The sequence below is a fragment of the Rhinolophus ferrumequinum genome, chromosome 16 (genome assembly GCF_004115265.2).
Source record: "Rhinolophus ferrumequinum isolate MPI-CBG mRhiFer1 chromosome 16, mRhiFer1_v1.p, whole genome shotgun sequence".
Taxonomy (NCBI): domain Eukaryota; kingdom Metazoa; phylum Chordata; class Mammalia; order Chiroptera; family Rhinolophidae; genus Rhinolophus; species Rhinolophus ferrumequinum.
This window is the reverse complement of record NC_046299.1, coordinates 7,460,997-7,479,856: the sequence shown is the minus strand read 5'-3', so window position 1 is coordinate 7,479,856 and position 18,860 is coordinate 7,460,997. Positions and strand designations below refer to the sequence as shown.

The following is an 18,860-nucleotide window of genomic DNA, read 5'->3' as shown; positions in this document are numbered from 1 at the left end:
TGGCAAGCAAATAACGCAGGGCCAGCCTAGGAGGAGCCAGGTTGAAGGAGGACGAGCCGGAAGTGGCACTGCTTCCTTCCCTTTCCCCCTGCCCGGGCGGAAACTCCAGTGCTGGAAGAGAGGTTCCGGGGCTGGCCTGTCCTGGAGGCGGCCGAATGGAGACCCGGACTGAGGACGCGCGATCGGCCCGCCGCCCGACGCTGGCCTCTTCCTGGGATGCCACATGCGGGGCCCTGGCCCAGAGCCTGCATGTCGCCCGAGATGATCTCGGCGCCCGGGACTCTGACCCGGAGGAGCTGCTGGCGCCGCCTACCCCGGGGTGCGCTTGGCCGGCGGAGACTGGGGTTGCTCCTGGGTGACAGCCACGCTCCTGGGGGAGCCTGAGGGGAGGCAGGGGCCGTGAAGGGAGAGGGTCTGGGCCCGGAGTCCGGGAGCGGAGCTGGTAGCCGGTCTGTGCGGGTAACAGGTCGGCGTGGGCGAGGGGCAGGGCCCAGGTGGCTGGAGGGCGGGTCTGCGGGAAGGCGGCACCTGCGAGTGCGCGAGTGTCGGGCGCAGGGGAATGGGAGCCGGGGACCTGGCAACGGCCTTGCGAACACGTCGCCTGTGTCGGTCATGTCTGCTGCTGAGGCCCCGTCAAAATCAGAATCCGCCTCTATCGCCAAACAAAAACCTCCTGTCGACCAACGTAGGTGTAAAAAATACTCCTATAGTTGAGAATCTCCATCAGCTTAATTTTGAAAAAGATACACTCTCTTATCGTATTCTGCTTCCCCCTGTTATGCACAGGATAAGTGCCCAGTGAGTTTTTAAATAAGTAATTACAGGGGATTGAGTAAGATATCCATGATCGCCGATAAAACAAAGGGGAGATCCCTGAGGTCTGAAGTATGCCATTTGCTTGTGAATCTGTACTGAGCATTTGTTGGGTGCTTGGGAAGATGCATGGACCTCGAAGGCAAATGAAAGTGAACTGGAAGAAATATCCATTTCTTCGCCTAATAAGTGGGTTGTGAAGTACAAAGAACTGTACTGTGTAATATTTTTAACAAGTTTCTTTTCAGCCAGGATCTGGTGATTTTGAAGAGAAGCCTCAACAGCCAAGATGGAAACCCCTGCTTCCTTTACCTGAGATGTGACCCTAGTGGAGGTGAAGAAATCGTTTCTATTGGCATTTTAAGTTCAGCAAGAAATATGGAAGTATACTTAGGAGAGGAGTACTGTGGAACCAGTAGGGGCAAGAATGTTTGTAATGTTCTGGAAAACAGGTTTGTGACTTACACATGTGGAAGTGTTCTTTTGAGCTAATGTTATTTTCACTCAGCTGTTGCAATATTTATTAATTCTCTGGCATTGGTGCCAGACTTTATGGCAGAGAAGATTAAAATATACCAGCAGGAATAGAACTTTAGACCTTTAAGGGATCTTCAAGATAATTTTGATAAGCTTTCTCATTTTCCTAATACGGAAATTTAGAGCTAATAGTGGGGAAGTGACTAGGTAGAGGGTTGTACTGGTTCGTTAGACTTTATAGACAACTGGAGTGTGGCCCCTTATTGCTGCTGCTGGGCTTTCTCCGTGAACTCACAATGGTATGTTTTCCACAAGTTTATTTGGCAGTTAGTCTGGAACTTGGAACACCTTTTTTTGGAAGGAAGCCCATTACAAATGGTAAACGTGCCAAAGACTCTGCCCTAGCGGCCTATGTAATCCATAATTCAGTGTTATAGTTTGATTTTTGTTTAGGCTCTTACATATTCTATCCTAGTCTCTCCTTAGTATGACCCAAAATATGGACTATGCATATTTTATATATTGCACATACTGGAAATAAAGCTACATGTATTGAGCTTTACTATATGTCCTGTGCTACATGGTTTTATATAGATTATCTCATTTAATTCTCTTACACAGAAAGAGCAGACACTGTTTGTAACCAGGTCACTTGATTAGGGAACCCCAACTCTTTGTCCCTTGCCAGATAAATTGTATCTCAGGGGTTTCAATAATGACCTAGAAACAATTCATTTTTTAATGTAACTATTAAAAATGATAATAAAGTAAAAATAATTTAAATTCTACTTTATTTTTAGTGAACATGAAATTATTTTCTACAAAAAATATTTAAAACTGGAGTCCTCCACTCTTGCTTGTAAAATAAAGGTAAGTCATCACTGAGTTTTAACTAATTTGACAACTGCACATGTTTTTGTATAATTTGTGCTTATGTTCTGTTGGTTTGGTAATATAGTTAGTTCAACTTTGTTCCTGGTAATCTTTACATAAAATTATAGTTTCAAGATAACCACAAGCAGTTTTGGCTCCATTATATCAAGAAAAAAAATGGAAAGTAAATAGAGCAGTTACAGAGAAGAGCATCTGAAAGTTAAAGGGATTTGGACTGGTATCTTGAGTATGAAAAATATCACAAAGATGAATTTTTGTGATGTGTCTGAAGTCCAGAGAATGGGTACTGAGCTGGAAGTCATGAGCCCAGAATATTAATTCTGCTTTGTTGCCTACCGTGGGCAAATCTCTTTATCTCTTTGGAACTACCTTATGAATCAATTATACTGCTAACAAAAAAATAAATCCTTGCTTTATACATGAGTGTTCATAAGATCATCATTTCTAATAACCAAAAGGTAGAAAAAACACAAATATCCATCACTCAATGAATGGATAAACAAAATATGGTATACCTATACAATGGAAAAGTATTTAGTCATAAGAAGCAATGAATTACGGATATATACTACAAACGTGGATGAACCTTGAAAACATTATACTCGTATATGAAAGAAGTCACTTCAAAGTACCACTTATTGTTTGAGTCCATATATATATGAAATAGGCAAATCCATAGAGACAACGTCGATTAGTTGATGTCTGGGGCTGGGGGCTGGGGGCATAGGGAGTGACTGGCAGTAGTACGGGGTGGCTTTTTTGGAGTGATATTATAAAACTGTGGTGATGGCCATACAACTCTGTGAATACACTGAAATGCATTGAAATGTATACTTTAAATGGGTTGATTGTTTAGGATGTGAATTATATCTCAAAGCTGTTTTTAAAAAAAATTAAGGGAGATAAAGTCTTTTTATGTTCACATTACTTCATACAGAGTTACGAGACTTTAGAATAAGAAAAAAAGTGATTTTCATAGGCAGGTAGCAGATTTACAGAACTAATTGTCCCAAGATGTTTCAGATAATATATATTGATAGCTTCCAAATTTAACTCAAGTAATTGATTTATTTAACATGAAATATTCATTCACCAAATATTTGAGTGCCTACCGATGATAGATACTGTAGGATGAGTAGTGATGTAATAAACTGGAATGACTGCCCCCATGTCGCTTACATTTTAGTCGGGTGAGACTGTGGGCTGACTCAATGAGTAAAATGTGTACGATAGTCAGTGATGAGAAAGCATATGGGGACTAAAAAGCAAAAGGGATTTCAGGGAGGTTAGGAGGTGGGTGTCTAAATTTAATGGGAAGTTTCCTTAATTGTTGAGGACAGTCACCTCTTTGGTGCCACACTCAGAGTTCTTGGCTCATGGGTCTAGTTTGTCCTTCATGAAGACCTGTGTCTTCATATTACATACAGTCGGTTCTGTATATGTCTCTGAAGGTGAGTGTCTTCTGTGACTGTTCTGTGGAAGTTCACGGAGGTGCGAAGGGTCGTTTGATTTAGGGAAATCCTAAACCCACAAAAGCGTGTTCTGGGGCAATAGTATATGAAAGTTCAAAATAATAGTTACTGATGCATGTTTTTGAACACTTTCTCAGTGGTAGGTACTGGGAATTTCAACACGTAATCCTCACAACCACCATGTGAAATCACTTTTATTACCTCATGTTATCACTGCCTCCGATGTTGGCCTTTGCGCAGGTTTTTACATGCTCTAAGTAGCAGAGGCATCGATGAACTCAGGTCTGTCTATTCTACATCCTGTTCCCTTCCCACTTTGCTACTCTGTTGTCCATAGCCACATGAAATGTCTTTTGGTTCAGAAACATGCATGAAATGAAGCAGCATAAAGCATTGGACCGGGCACTGCTGTAGAAGCCAGAAGTGCTCAGTGCCAAACTTGACTTTTGCTAATTGGATAATCCTTTGAGAAGTTAGAAAATCACCCGACCTCATCTTTTTTGTATGTGAACCAGAAGGTTATGTTAGATCATCTTGAGTTTCCCTTATACTTCTAAATTCTAAAAGACTGACTTACATTTGGTATTTCCGTCAGTACTCTGGGAAGCCTTCTGAATAGCCTATTTTGGGGTATGTGAAGGGTTCAGACTGGTATAGTTTACTTTTATTCTTTAAATTAACAAAACTTTATTTTAGTCCCTTTTGTATTTTCTGTGTATTTTTTTTCATTTCAAAATGGCATTCTTTTACATAAATAGTATTTCTGAGCCTCATAATAAATTGGAGTGCTGACCATTAAATTATAGGGAAAACTTAAAAATGAAAATGTATTTAAAGTTTATATTTGCTTTCCTGAATACTTCACTATTGCTAGCTTATACAAAAAAGTGACCTTAAATGTGATTATTGTTTAATATTATTACTTCCTGAACTTTTGTTTTATAATAGTTGCTCTCCTTTGGTGAAAAGCAGTGTGTGTTCATCAGGAAAGTTGTGGTACATGTGAGGCCAGTTTCAGCAAATTCTTCAACAAGCTCTCCTGCTCTAGGGTCAAGGATAGACCTCGAGAGGGTCCAAACCATGATGGCGTCCATGGGGTCCAAGTTATCACCTGGAGCTCAGCAACTGATGAGTATGGTTAAGTTTCAGCAGCAGGTAAGTAGGACTGCATTTCTTTCCAGATACCATTAAAAATGTCAAAAAATGATGGACATGTAGTGACTTAGTTTTCCGGGAACTTTTATTGATTTGACTGTTACCTTTATTTTACTGTTGTGAAAATGACATTTTGTAGACTTCCCCTCTTACAAAATATTTGTGTTACAGACTTTGGTTTTCCAAATGTGAAAGTTGACGGATGATATTTAACTATGAAAATTATCACTTATTGTGACTCAGTTGTGGGTACTACGTTTTGTTACGACCAGTTAAAGAGGGCTTTGTAGTAGAAATGTTAAAATATTCCAATGCAATTTTACTAAGTATGTTAGTATGTATTTTAATATTTTCTGTAGGAAACAGTACAGTCAAATGATTAAAAGCCCTGACTCTGGATTCAGGTGGCCTGGTTCGTGTCCCGGTTCTGCCACTCGCTTGTGGCGTTACCTTGTTGGCCCCGTTACTTTTAACCTTGGTCTCCTCAACTTGATATTGGATGGTAACTGTAGCTTGCTTCGTATGGATGTTTTGAGGATCAAATGAAAGAACGCACATCGCCTGACTCCTGAGTTAGCTGTCATTAGTATTCACAGTAACACTTACTTGTTTCCCTTGCTTAGAATCGTGTTGCCTTTGGAGAGCAGCTTCAGTCGGTTTTGGGAAATACCGGATACCAGTGTATGGTTGACCTGCATTCATCAGCGACATCAGGAGCCGTTGACAAGTCGTCCGCCACACCGTTTCCTTTTAGAACTGGACTGACATCTGGAAATGTGGCTGAAGACTTAAAAGCTTCCATGGATAAAAGTACACAGCCACCTGGTGGAGGGAATAGTACAAACCTCGAAGCGTGTAAAATTGTGCCACAAAACCATTCTTTTCTTGAGAATGATCTTAAAACTGCAGTATCTTCTTTCTTGCCAAAGAAAGCAAGTGACAACTCCAGTATACCTAAGTCTGAGTTGCTGCCCTTTCTCCAGAATTTGTGTAGTCAAGTTAACCATCTCCGTGTGGGACGTAACACCGAGCGTCCTGAAAACCTCACCAAGCCTGGTGAAGACGTTGTTGGTGTGGCGTAAGTATTTATCTTAAGATAAACATGCTTTAGATTTGGTAGGTGTAACTATTAACTGAAGAGAAACAGATTTATCTCAGTGAGTACTGCCTGAATACTGAATTACTCTCCATAGAAAATTTAAGAGTTTTTACATTTTACCATTGACATACTTATAGGGAGTAACTATTATACAAAGTAAAATTGGTTGCTTTGTAAGAGGTGCCTAATAGTGGAGGTGCTTAGGACTTCTCAGGGATTTTCTGAACGGATTACAACCATCAGATAGAGGTTGAAGTAGAAAGTTATTTACATGAAGAGAGAGGGGCTGTAGATTCATAATCTTTACATTGTTTTTATTTATGTTTGTACTGTTTTTTGCTGGGTATGTTAGGCGGGCCAATGTATCCTATCTTTTTAGGTCATGTTTGGCCTAGGCTAATTTGGAACAATCAAAATTACATTAGGATGACAGTAATTTATAGTATACAAGCTCTTATCCTGATTTTATAATCCCATGTTTTTAGTAGCACATGTTTAAGAGGTAGTTAAGTATTTAGTATGTCCCTGTTCTTTACATAAATATAGTGTGTCAAAATAGTGTTGTAGACTGGAATTCAGGTCTCTGGTCATAGTTTTGGTTTAAGCACTTTACCACACTGTTTAATCTCCCATAAATTAGAGTTTTCATCTGAAAATGACATAGTTGGATTACTTTGGAACTAAACAATACCAACCAAGCAACAAGATCTAATTGACACATTTTTTTCAAGCGTCTATGCAAGATTCACAAAGGTAGATTATATCTTGAGTCATAAAGTAAACCTAACCAAATTTAAAAGGATTGGAATCATACAAAATACATTCTCTGACCATAAATGAATCCAACTAGAAATCAGTAACAGAAAAACAAGAAAATTTCCAAACATTTGGAAATTAAATAGCACACTTCTAAATAATCTGTGGTTTAAGAAGGACGACTCAACAGAAATTTTTTTTTTTCTTTTAATTGCGGAAGGTGAACAGAACTTTATTGGGGAACAGTGTGTACTTCCAGGCCTTTTTTTTTTTTTTCAAGTCAAGTTGTTGTCCTTTCAATCTTAGTTGTGGAGGGAGCTGTTCAGCTTCAAGTTGTTGTCCTTTCAGTCTTAGTTGTGGAGGGCGCAGCTCAGCTCCAGGTCCAGTTGCCGTTGCTAGTTGCAGGGGGCACAGCCCACCATCCCTTGCGGGACTCGAGGAATTGAACTGGCAACCTTGTGGTTGAGAGCCCACTGGCCCATGTGGGAATCGGAGTTAGGAACATGGAGCTCTAACTGCCTGAGCCACCGGGCTGGCCCATCAACAGAAATTTTAAGAAATACATGGTAATTAATGAAAATACAACAGACCAAACTTTGTGGGATTCAGCTAAAGAAGTGCTAAGGATATTTCTAGCACTAAATGCTTACATTAGAAGAGAGAAGAGGTCTCAATAACACAAAACTACAACCCCTCAATCAAGATGAAATAGATCATTGGAATAGTCCTATCACCATTACAGACATTGAATTTTTAATTTGAATGCCTAGCAAAATAAACCCAAAACAAGCTGAAAGAAGGAAATGACAAACATGAAAATCAATGAAGTACAGAACAGAAACATTAAGAAAATCAGTGAAGCAAAAAGCTGATTCTTTGAAAATTTTAATAAAATTGATAAACTTCTGGTAGGACTGGCCAGTAAATCTAGCAAAGATAAATAGAGAGAAGACACAAATCACCAATATCATGAATGTAACAGGAGATACTGCTACAGGTCCTGGAGCCATTAAAAAGGTACAGGAATGTTGCAAACAAGTTTTCCTGCTCATAAATTTGACAGTTTGTAAGAAACTGATTAATTCCTCAAAAACTATGAACTCCCAAACTCAACCAATATGAAATATACAAACAGAATAGTCCTACAACTGCTAAATGTACTGAATTCATCATTTGAAAGCTCATGTAAAGAAATATCCAGGTCCAGGTTTTTCCAGTCGAGAATACCACCAAACTTGTAAAGAACACCAAATTTACACACTTCCAGAAAACAGAAGAGGAATGAAGACTTCTCAATTCATTTTACAACGCCAGTATATTCTGATACCAAAATTAGATTTTCCAAAGAAAAATGAAATGCATAAAAAATACATGTAAATTCATATAAAATATATAACTAAAAATAATTATAAAAACACATAAAAATCTAACAAAACATATGCAGAACTTAGATATTGAAAATCATGAGATACTGATGAAAGAATCAGAGGCAACCTAAATAAGTGGAAAGACATACCATGTTTATGGATTTGAGGACTCAACTTAGTAAAATGTCAGTGCTCCTAAGTTGACCTATGTTTAATGCAATTCCTATCAAAAGTTCAGCAAGATTTTTTTGTAAATATAGACAAGATTATTCTAAAATTTGGAAATGGAAAGATAAAGAAATTAAAATGCCTGAAACAATTTTGAAAAAGAAAAATAAAGTGATAGAAATCACTACTTGATTCCAAGACATATTATATAGCTACGGTATTTGAAACTGGTATTGGCAGAGGAACAGACACATAAATCAGTAGAATAGAGCCCACAGAAATAGCCCCACACAAATATACTCAACTGATTTTTGACAAAGGAGCAACAGCAATTCTGTGAGGCAAGGATAGTCTTTTTAACATATGGTACTGGAGCAACTGGATATCCACAGGCAAAAGTGAACTGTGACCCAAACATCATACCTTACACAAAAATTACTTCACAATGGATCATAAACTTAAATGTAAAATATGAAGCTATAAAACTTTTCTAGTAATATATAGGAGAAAATCTTGGAGACCTAAGATTAGGAGGCAACTCCATAGATAGAACACCAAAAAGCAGGATAATTGAAAATTTGATATATTGGACCCATCAAAATTTCAAACTTTAGCCCTGGGAAAGACTGTTAAGAGAATTAAAATACAAACTATAAAGTGGGAGATAAGATTTGCAAATAACAAGTCCAATAAATAAAATATTTAAAATATATAATGAACTGTCAAAACTCAACATTAAAAAAAAATCCCATCAGAACATGGGCAAAAGACATAAAGAGACATTTTACCAGAGAGGATGTGCAACTAGCAAATAAGCACATGAAAAGATGATCCACACTGACTTCAGGACTATCAGGGAAATGCCGCAGAAGCCACAACAGGTAACACTACACAGTTACGCGAATGGCTCAAATAGAGAAACACAGTTTACAATACCAAATGCTGACGAGGCTGTGGGAAACTGGATCTCTCGTACGTTGCTGGTGGGAATGTAGCTGGGACAGCCAGTCTGAAAAATATTTTGGCAGATCCCTGAAAACTAAACATACAGGTACCATGTGACCCGGTGTCCCAGAGAAAGGAAAAGCTAATGTCCACACAAAAATCTGTATACAATGGCCCATATTTCTTTGTTTGTGATAGCCCCAAACTGGAAACAAATGTCTTTAAAAAATGAATGGTTAAATAAACGGTGGTGTGTTCATATGACATATGCTAATCAGCCATAAAAAAGGAACAGACTGTTGATACACGCAACAGCTTGGATGGCTCTCAAGGGCATTATGCTCAGTGACAAAAGACAATCTCAAGAGGTCACACATACTGTATGATTCTGTTTCTGTAACATTCTCAAAATTATAGACATGGAGACCACATTAGGGATTGCCACGTATCCTAATGGAGGGGTAAATTAGGGTAGTGGATGTGACATTACAGGGGTGGCAGAAGGGAGACCTTTACAGTTAAGGAATAGTTGTGCATCTTGATTGTGGTGATGCTTATGTGAACGTGTGTACACGTGAGAAAGTGATGTACACACACCTTGTACTAACATCAGTTTCTTGGGTTTGATAGGAAAGGTAAGCAGTTAGGTGAGATGTAGCCGCTGGGACCATCAGGTGACGGGTACGGGGACTAGTATCTTTACAGCTTCCAGAGACTCTAGACATATTTGGACATAAAGTATTAAAAAAAAAAAAAACTGCTTTCATCTATTCTAGAGTAGTGGTTCTCAAACTTTTTGGTTTTTAACACTCTTAAAAATAATTGAGGGCTCTAAAGAACCTGTGTTTATGTAGGCTATATAAAATATTTATTTGTTTAAAGTAAGAGTAAAACCATTACATAGTAACATCATTTTATGAAAAAATATATTTTCTAAAAACATGTTAGTGAGAATGGTATTGTTTTAAAGTTGTGCCAATCTATGTGAGTTTTTGGTTGATTCTCCTATATGTTGCATTATAACATATACAATCAATAGCTACTACACCACAGTAAACGTACTGAAAACAAACTGAGTTAATCTCTGAAAAAAATATTTATTTATACCCTAAACCCACTACCCTAGCAAATTCTAGGAGTCAGAAGAATAGACAACTACACATTCTATATTAGTCTTCAGAGCAATAACATTACACATGTGTAGCCTCTGGAATATGTCACTGTACATTCATGAGAATATGAGGATGAAAACGTCACATAACGTGTTAATGATACTATAAAAATACTTTTACCTCATGGAACCCCTGAAAAAGTCATGGAGATCCCAGGGTTTTGTGGACCGTGCTTTGAAATTCTATCCTACTGTTCATTCACAGTGAACTCCAGAAAATGGTATGCTTTTTATTATTTTGGTTTTAATTTGCCCATTACAGAAAAATATGAATATTTTTCATATTAGGTTAGAAAAGATCTTCTCTGTACTTTAGTAAGGTTGTGTGGATGAAAAAAAGACAAAACTGTTTAAATTGTTCGTGGGGCACTTGGAAGTCATACATGGAGACCTTAAAATTTTTTTAGCAAGATCAGTTTTTTTTTTTTTTTTAATTTTATTTATGGTAATTTATTTTTTTATTTTTTTTTTAAATTTATTGGGGTGACAATTGTTAGTAAAATTACATAGATTTCAGGTGTGCAATTCTGTATCACATCATCCATAAATCACACTGTGTGTTCACCACCCAGAGTCAGCTCCCCTTCCATCACCATACATTTGATCCCCTTCACCCTCATCCCCCACCCCCCAACCCCCTTACCCTATGGTAACCACCAAATTACGTTCCCCAGATTAATTTTCAAACCCGTGGCCATCCTGTGGTCACCGACTGCCCTCCAATCCCCTCACCCTCCCCCCCACCCCCCACTCCTAGCAAGATCAGTTTTGATTTTGATTTTGAGCTCAAAATCAAAAAGGTCTCTTCTAAAGACTTGTTGTTTGAGGGTAGAAACTCTGTCATCATTTTTATATTCTCATTTCAATTGTCTGCCTACATGTTTAAAGAATTAAAGAAATAATGCTTTGGGCCTGCAGGATTGTGGTTGTCTGTTGTGTATGTATTTTAGAACCTGGAAATACGTTGTAAGGAGAGAGCACAGTTATGGAGACAGATTTCAGCATGTATGTGGCTGCTTGTTGTACGGTTATAATATCAGGGATAATTACTATCTTTCAATTTATCTCTAGAATGGGAGAGCCACCCGTTTGCTCCTACTTGGAAAAGATTCTTTCTAAAAATGTGGAACTGATGGAAAAGAAACTTATGGACCACATCGACCAGCGAATCTATAAACTCCAGGAGCACATTGATAACAAGATCGCTTTGTTAATGGACTTGCTGCAAAATCCCAACTCCCCACCCCCTGGGACGCCTCTCAGACGTTACGACTCCGGAGAGAGACTTTCAAATGGAGAACGATAAGTGCTCAACATGTCCAACGTACTGCAGATATTTATTACTTATTTATTACAACGCCAAGCCCCGAAACGTTCAAAGCAAGTGTTTAATGTCATTTGAGGATCGTCATCCTACATGAAGTGACCTCAGTGTTCATTTTAACTGTACTTGTTATTGTAAATCCAGTACTGTACACTAAGAGTTAACGTGCTCGGGTCGTAAATTATTTTTGTTCGCAATATTTTTCACTCTTACAGAAATTTATGTGTACATCTGTGTTATTTAAGTGTTTAAAAATTTTAAGGATTTCTAATACAGTTCATATGTGTTGGACAGAAGTATATTTTTTATTTATGAAACACCTTATTTCATCGTGTTAGGAGTATGAAAAATAATGCTTAGAGTATTTGATAATTTTTCTTTTTCTAATTGATTGTTCTTGGTAAATTGGATACGTAAGACTTGGAATCTTTAATTCAGATCATTAATTTACATTTTGTTTATCTCAGATAATGAAGAAGATGCAATACTTGGCATCTGTACATAAACACTGAGATCGTTACAGTATTGTTTCAGTATAGTGTACCAGTAAATAGGAAAGTGCAATCAGAACTGTTCCTGGTAGGATTATCACTTTAGATTGAGTGATGCCGAATGAGAGAAGTCATCTTATTTTACATCAATGAACCCAGAAAGTATAAGGAGCTCTCCTTTTCGGAGCTGACACAGGTTCTCCTTCCCAGAGGCCTTTTGTGGTGTTTACCTGTGAGGTGCTGAGGCTCTGCGTGTTAGGAGTAAGGCCTGGGACTCAAGGAGAGGGCTGTTCTCACCGGCAGACTTAACGTTCAGAAATTATAAGTATCGTATGTGTGTTGATATATTTGCATCTAAAAAATAAAGGTGTCCACTCTGGGAACTCCTTGTCTTAAGTAAACAGCAATATTTTATTTTCACTGAACCTTTGCTTAAAATGTTTTATTTTAAAAGAGGTGTTTCACACACTTTGGGTGAATTTATTCTTTAAAATGATGGCTAATTTATATACTCTGTTCAATTTTATATTACAAGGTAACACACTATATGGAATACACTCCAACCACAGTCACTGAGGATTTGCATATCACTTGTTCCAGTCTTTCTCTGATTTGTGGGACATTACAACATATACAGCTATAAAAATAGTATCTGTCATTCAAGAGAAATCTGTCTCAGTTAAAGTCGAACCAGCTGTTTTACAGCTTCTGGTATTTGTAGCTTCTTCGTGGATTCACCAAATGCGTCCCCTTGATTGTAGCTACAATCACTACCTTCAGAGCGAGGACCAGGCATGGAAATAGATGAAGACGGTTGAAAAATTAATGATAGCTTTTCCTGCGTATATTGATGATAAAATAGAATCGTGGAGTAAGATCACAATCATTTTTAAAAGTAATATTTGGCAATATGAGATTTGATATATTAGTGATTTCCTTGCATATTCTATGAATTGTATGCATGTTATGACTTTGTGAACTTGACATTTGTGTAGCAGAGCGTAGGGTACGGGACAGTGATCCATGGGTCAGCAGAGGACCGCAAGACAAACTGATACAGGTTTCTCACTCCCATGCCCTGGCGGAAGTACCTGGCATACCTTGAGGGACCACATGAGGAAGTCATGGCCAGGTGCAGGCAGAGAGTCAGGACCTGGGGCACATGCTTTTATTAGGGTCTGTGGGTGGAATGCTTTGGGGTTCCTGGGGTAAGGCTGGATTTGTCCATTCATACCAAAAAGAGTAGAGTTTTGGCCAGCTCCGTGGGGCTCTTATCTAGGCACACAAGGGGAAGGTGGGGGAAGACTTAATCACACAGGCTGTTGGGGGAGTCATAGCAAGAACTTACATTTACTTGTGCCTCTTTGGGCTGCTGTCTATGGCACGTGCTTGCACGAGGGGTCTAGTATCAGATTAAGGCCACCACAGGCCACTTGACCAAACAAAATTGATGCCAAGGCAGCAGGTGATTGAGAGGCTGGTTTTTTTTGTTTTTCCTTTTATGTCCTAAATTATAGCTCACTGGCAATCCACATTTAATGGCTATTCAGGAGTGAGGAGAGTGACGGCGTCCTGAGGCCCAACATGGAGGAATGGACAACAGCCGTGTTGACAATCAGTGAGTTGGACTTTGGGGTTCCATCTGGGTCCCCGGGGCTTGTTTCTTCTCGGTGGGAAATTCTCCGTAAATTCACACTCACCAGGACTTTTACCCAGGTCAGTATTTTCTGCCAAGTGCCCATCCTGTGACTAAGCTGGGTCAGGGGGTGGCAAACACCCCGATACCAAAATCGCATCTCTGCTAGAAGAGAGCTACCCGGATCCCAGGCTACTGGGAGGAAGCCCAGGAGCCACCCTTACCTGGCCCAGGTCCCGTCCCCACGCCTCTTCCACAGCTCCTTCTGCTCCCAGCTTTCTCATCCTTACCTACACTCTCCTGCGTGGCCAAGGACCTTGCTATGGCCCTGGTACCTGCCTGGAGAAGAGGCCAGTGTTACCCAGGGGAGAGGGTCTCCCTACGGAAACCCCACGCCCTCAGAGCGCTTAGTGCTCCAGGCTCCGGGGCATGTAATCGTCTGGACAGACAGTCTGCCCTCAGATGTTAGCACACGCCAAGGTTTGGAAACGGATTCCGAGCCTTTGAAAAACCCAAATGGAAGGCGTCCATATTTCAGAGTCTCAAAGAGAAGGCTCCATGTAATATTGGGTTGGCGTGAAAGTAATTGCAGTTTTTGCGTTTTAACCTTTTAAACCACAATTACTTTTGCACCAACCTAATAAAATTGAAATAGGATTTACCACCAGGAAAAAGTCTCTCATTTGGAGACATCGTATTTCTCTTTTTGCCTAGGCTACTGTGAAGCTTCAGTCTAAACTTCATTTTCAAACGTTCTCTTTTCATCCAAGCATCTAACACAATGATATCCCTACCGGGTAAATTGCTTACATGCCTTCTTTTTATTTTCTACTCTCGCTCTCCTTATATTGCAATATAATATTACAAGCTGTTTGCCCCAAGTCCCAAAGTGGGTAATACACAAATGTAGGTACATTTATAACTAAACACAACAAAAATGCTAGAGGCAGAGAGGGTTATTTTCCATATTGCATTTATTCAAAAGTACACAAATAGGTTATGTCGTACATAATATAATGTAAACCCTGTCAAAATTGACTGGAATAAGAAAACATTCTACTAAGAAAGAACTATTGCTCATGAGGACATCTGTGCCCACCCAAGTCAGAATCCTTCATTTCCATCACAGAAGCACGGTGGCAGAGGATCAAACTTGTCATAGAAATTACGTTCGACACAGTACTGGAAGTTGGGATCCAGCCCAGTGGTGATGGGTGTGGCTGCGGTGACCTTGTCCTGCGTGACCATGGCTGGATTATTTTTTAAGGCCAAACAAACAGGTGCCTTTGGAGCTCTTAAGAAAAGACAGACACAACACAAGGGATTACATTTTTTCTTCTCAGTCCACTTGTTACATGGTCAGGGGTCTCTGGGGAGTTTAGGGCTGGAGCCAATCACACATGGTGACAGCAGCCTGACATGGAAGCTCTCTGGCCCAGTCTCCAGTTCCTGCCTAATTTCTTCCCCTCCTAAGATTGCTAGAAATGTAAAATCAGATTTCAGGAATAAGGGAGAGTGAACTGCAAGTGTGGATCACCCGGCTGACCCCTGCAGGCCCCCCACCCCCTCCCAGTGCAGAGCATGATGGGAAGGTGCCCCAGCCGGCATCCCCCGGTTCTAGAATCTCCCTTCTAGCTCACAAGTTCCCTGAATGGAAACACCACTACTTCTGACAACTAATCTCTCCCATGTTTGAAGGGTCCTCTCCCCCAAATGTAATTATCACTTATCTGATCTACACTTCCTTGTCGGGCGTCCCCCAGGATCTTCACACAGCTCAGCTCCCCATAGTCCTACAGGCCACCTCACTGTCCTGTCCCTGAGGCCACGAGGCCACGGGCAATGAATGCGAGGACACCCCCAGAGCTCCCAGCTCAGCAAGAGGAGATCAATTCAGCGCGTCCTCTGAGTGAACGCGAGGCAGAGACTCATTCACACAGCCTCCCCCACCGTCCTCGGTGCCTGGGACTCGGGGGCGGGGGTGTGAGGGGGTGGGGACGCCCAGTCAGGGTGCTGAGCTGCCCAGCTGAGGGTAAACTCCATGAGGTAGGTGACAGCCAAGTAGCGCTGTCACACACAACGCCATGCCAGAGGGGAAGAAGCCAAGATGCTATACTCCCCTGCCTCTGCCTGTTCCAACCTGCCCGCTGTTCCTGACCTCCCCCAGGACGTGGCCCCAGGGCAAGGAAAGACCCCACTGGAGTAGAGAGCCCCGGGGTCCCATTGGAGGGGCTCCAAGGGGTTCACTCTTACGCCACTCACCTCAATATGCTGGCCAATTTGCAGAAAAGACAGAGGAAGCAGCACATGAGCACAAATGCAGCGATCAGTAAGGAGCCTCCAAGGGCAATCATAATCTGAGTGTCAACCTTCTCAATCATGGTCAAAGCCAAGCGGGCACCTGGGCAGAGAAGTGCAGGCAGGCACGAATATATTCACTGATAGAGTCAGGACCGACCCCTGGCTGTTCATCAAATTTATATTTTATGGGAATCACCAAGCAAATGACATCTTTTCCAAAATGTTATGCTGCACCACACTGAGAAAATGCAAACTCATTTTGTAAGTAATATGTTTTAAGGAAAAAAGTTTTTAATTCTGCATGACAACTGTCATGCCATCCCATGATTTACGAGATTCCAGGCACCCTTCACCCTCATTCTCTCTCTAGGATACCATAGGCCTTTCTGCTATTTTTCCTCCTAAATCTTCCCAGGAAATCCAGTATGTCTGGAATAAGCAAGTTGTTTAATCTAATACCCTGAAACTGGAGAACCATGAGCCAGGAAAGAAATATAAACAATGTGACTGCTAAGCATACTTACTACACTTAAACCATCCAGATCTGGATGAAGGCCAACTATAAAATAAGTTTTCAATTAAAAAAAAAATTTAGGGAGCAGGGTATATTATCAAACCTGTAATTTGAGAAAGAGAGATCTGATCATCTGTTTTAGGAGGAATTCCAAGGATCCAAGGTCGAAGAGCTTGCTTTAGAAGCACAGCCACCATCCAGCTCCAACTTCTATGTCACAGGCTTTGTGACATCAGCTCTCTGGATACCAGCTCTCTGTCACGGAGTTCTAAATTCTCTTCCACGTGTAGTTATATTTTTAATTCCCATGAAATAGAAGTACTATCTTGAGTCACTTAATTCTAAGTCTTCACCTTTTCAGGTCTTATTTCCCTCATATTAATTTTCAGCATTTGACTGCTAATCAAAAGCAAGTTTAAGTTTTCAATTTCAAAATTAAAAGAAAATGGCAGAAAGGTGGGTAGGTTAAAAATACTCTTACACTCAAAAGTTCATTTATAGAAGACTGGGTAGAATTTATGTTTTAGCTACACAATGAAATAATATGGAGCCATTTACTAGGATTCAAGCATATGCTCATTGACTTTGGAAGATTTCTACACTTTACTGTGTTAATAAACAAAATTTAACAGTAAATTTGAAGATTTGATGGGCTTTATTAATTCATGAATTGGGCAGCATCTCATCTAGCAAGGAAGCAGGGAGAGACTGTGAGGGGTTATACAAGATGGAAGGCTTTTCATAAAAAGGAATGAAATTTTGCCATTTGTGACAACAGGAGGATGGACCTGGAGGGCATTATGCTAAATGAAATAAGACAGACAGAGAAAGACAAATGCCGCATGATTTCACTTATAGGTAGAATATAAAAATGAAAAAACAAAATACATGAACAAACAAAACAGAAACAAACTCATAGATACAGCGAACTGATGGTTGCCAGAAGGGAGGGGTGTCTTGGAGATGAAGAAGATGAAAGAGATGGAGAGGTACAAATTTCCAGTTACAAAAATAGCCACAGGGATGTAAAGTACAGCACAGGAATATACTCAATAATATAATAATTACATATGGCGCCAGATGGGTACTAGACTTATGGTGATCGCTTTGTAAAGTATGCAAATGTCTAATCACTATGTTGTACACCTGAAACTAACAAAATATTGTATGTGTCATGCAGGGTCTCAGCTCCCACTCCCCGCACAAGAACACAGGACGTGGTGAAGCCAAAAAGGAACACCCACGGAGCCATAGATAGGGGAGTCATAGCACTATATTCTCGATGGCGGCTGGTAGAGACACAAAAGCAAACATCCGCCAGTACCCCAACAGGGGGGTCTTCCCCAAGTCTCGCTGGCAGCCGGGCAAGACACAGGAAGTAAGATCCACATGATCCACAATCCGCCATCCACTTGCTAACTGCACTTCCGCCATCCGCCATCCACTTCTCTGCCAACCAACCAACCCCCTAGCGTAGCCATGGCAGTTATATTAGTGGCTAATGGCTAACTGGTTACAGCTGATGGCCAACTAGTCACAGCTGATGGCCGGCCATCTACTACCCGAGCCAGCACCTTTCCACGTGAGGCCGAGAGCCTGGAAACTGCTCTCTGGGTCTCTGTCCCCACAGTATGTCAACTATTAATTGAAAAATAAATTTAGGGGGGGAAATGGAAGGCTTTTATAGAAAGGAAGGTGGGACAAGGAAGTTATCGACAAGAGAAAAATGAAAGTTCATTGCAGAAAAGAATTCAGGTGACCATGCTTCCACACTGGCTGAACTGTAGTGTTTCCATTGGCTGGGCTTGTCTCTGGACAAAAGGAAAATCTTCCTTCCTCCTGCTGGAATAGTAAGTAGCTACACTTCCTGTTTGGAAGTTCAATGTACCTCTCTTCCTGTTGGAATCTGTAATTGACATCTTTCTGTTTGGGGTGATTGAAGAGGAATAGTAGGGCATGAGAATTCCCTCTATCGGGCTTCCTGACTTCAATTTTAGTTGAAGTTTCCTTTATGAAGTTTCACAATAGTTAAAAGGATTACTAAAATAAAAATTGACTAGGATACCTGTTCTAGTCAGGTGTGTTTGATTTAAGGTACTCATACCCAGCCAATCTAATAACATTAAATGAGTAGACTCCAGATGAACACAAGATGGCTTGGATGTGTTTTCCTCTGCTCCTCCCTGTGAAATAAATTTAGTAATCCCTGGAAGTAAGGACGGAAAAAAAAAAAAGCAAAGGTCTAACAAAAGAGAACTCTGAAAGTTGGAAAGAGGA

At 40.3% G+C, this 18,860-nt stretch overlaps 1 protein-coding gene across 1 annotated transcript; it reads left to right on the top strand.

Annotated features, from left to right (window-relative positions):
- Nucleotides 1-155: 155 nt before the first annotated feature.
- Nucleotides 156-12,515, top strand: LOC117036384 (ATPase PAAT-like). The gene is made up of 6 exons (XM_033131264.1): nucleotides 156-319; nucleotides 1,062-1,265; nucleotides 2,091-2,160; nucleotides 4,605-4,811; nucleotides 5,435-5,889; nucleotides 11,389-12,515. The coding sequence occupies exons 1-6, from the start codon at nucleotides 156-158 to the stop codon at nucleotides 11,621-11,623; spliced, it is 1,335 nt and encodes a 444-aa protein (XP_032987155.1). The 3' UTR covers nucleotides 11,624-12,515.
- The last annotated feature ends 6,345 nt before the right edge of the window (nucleotides 12,516-18,860 follow it).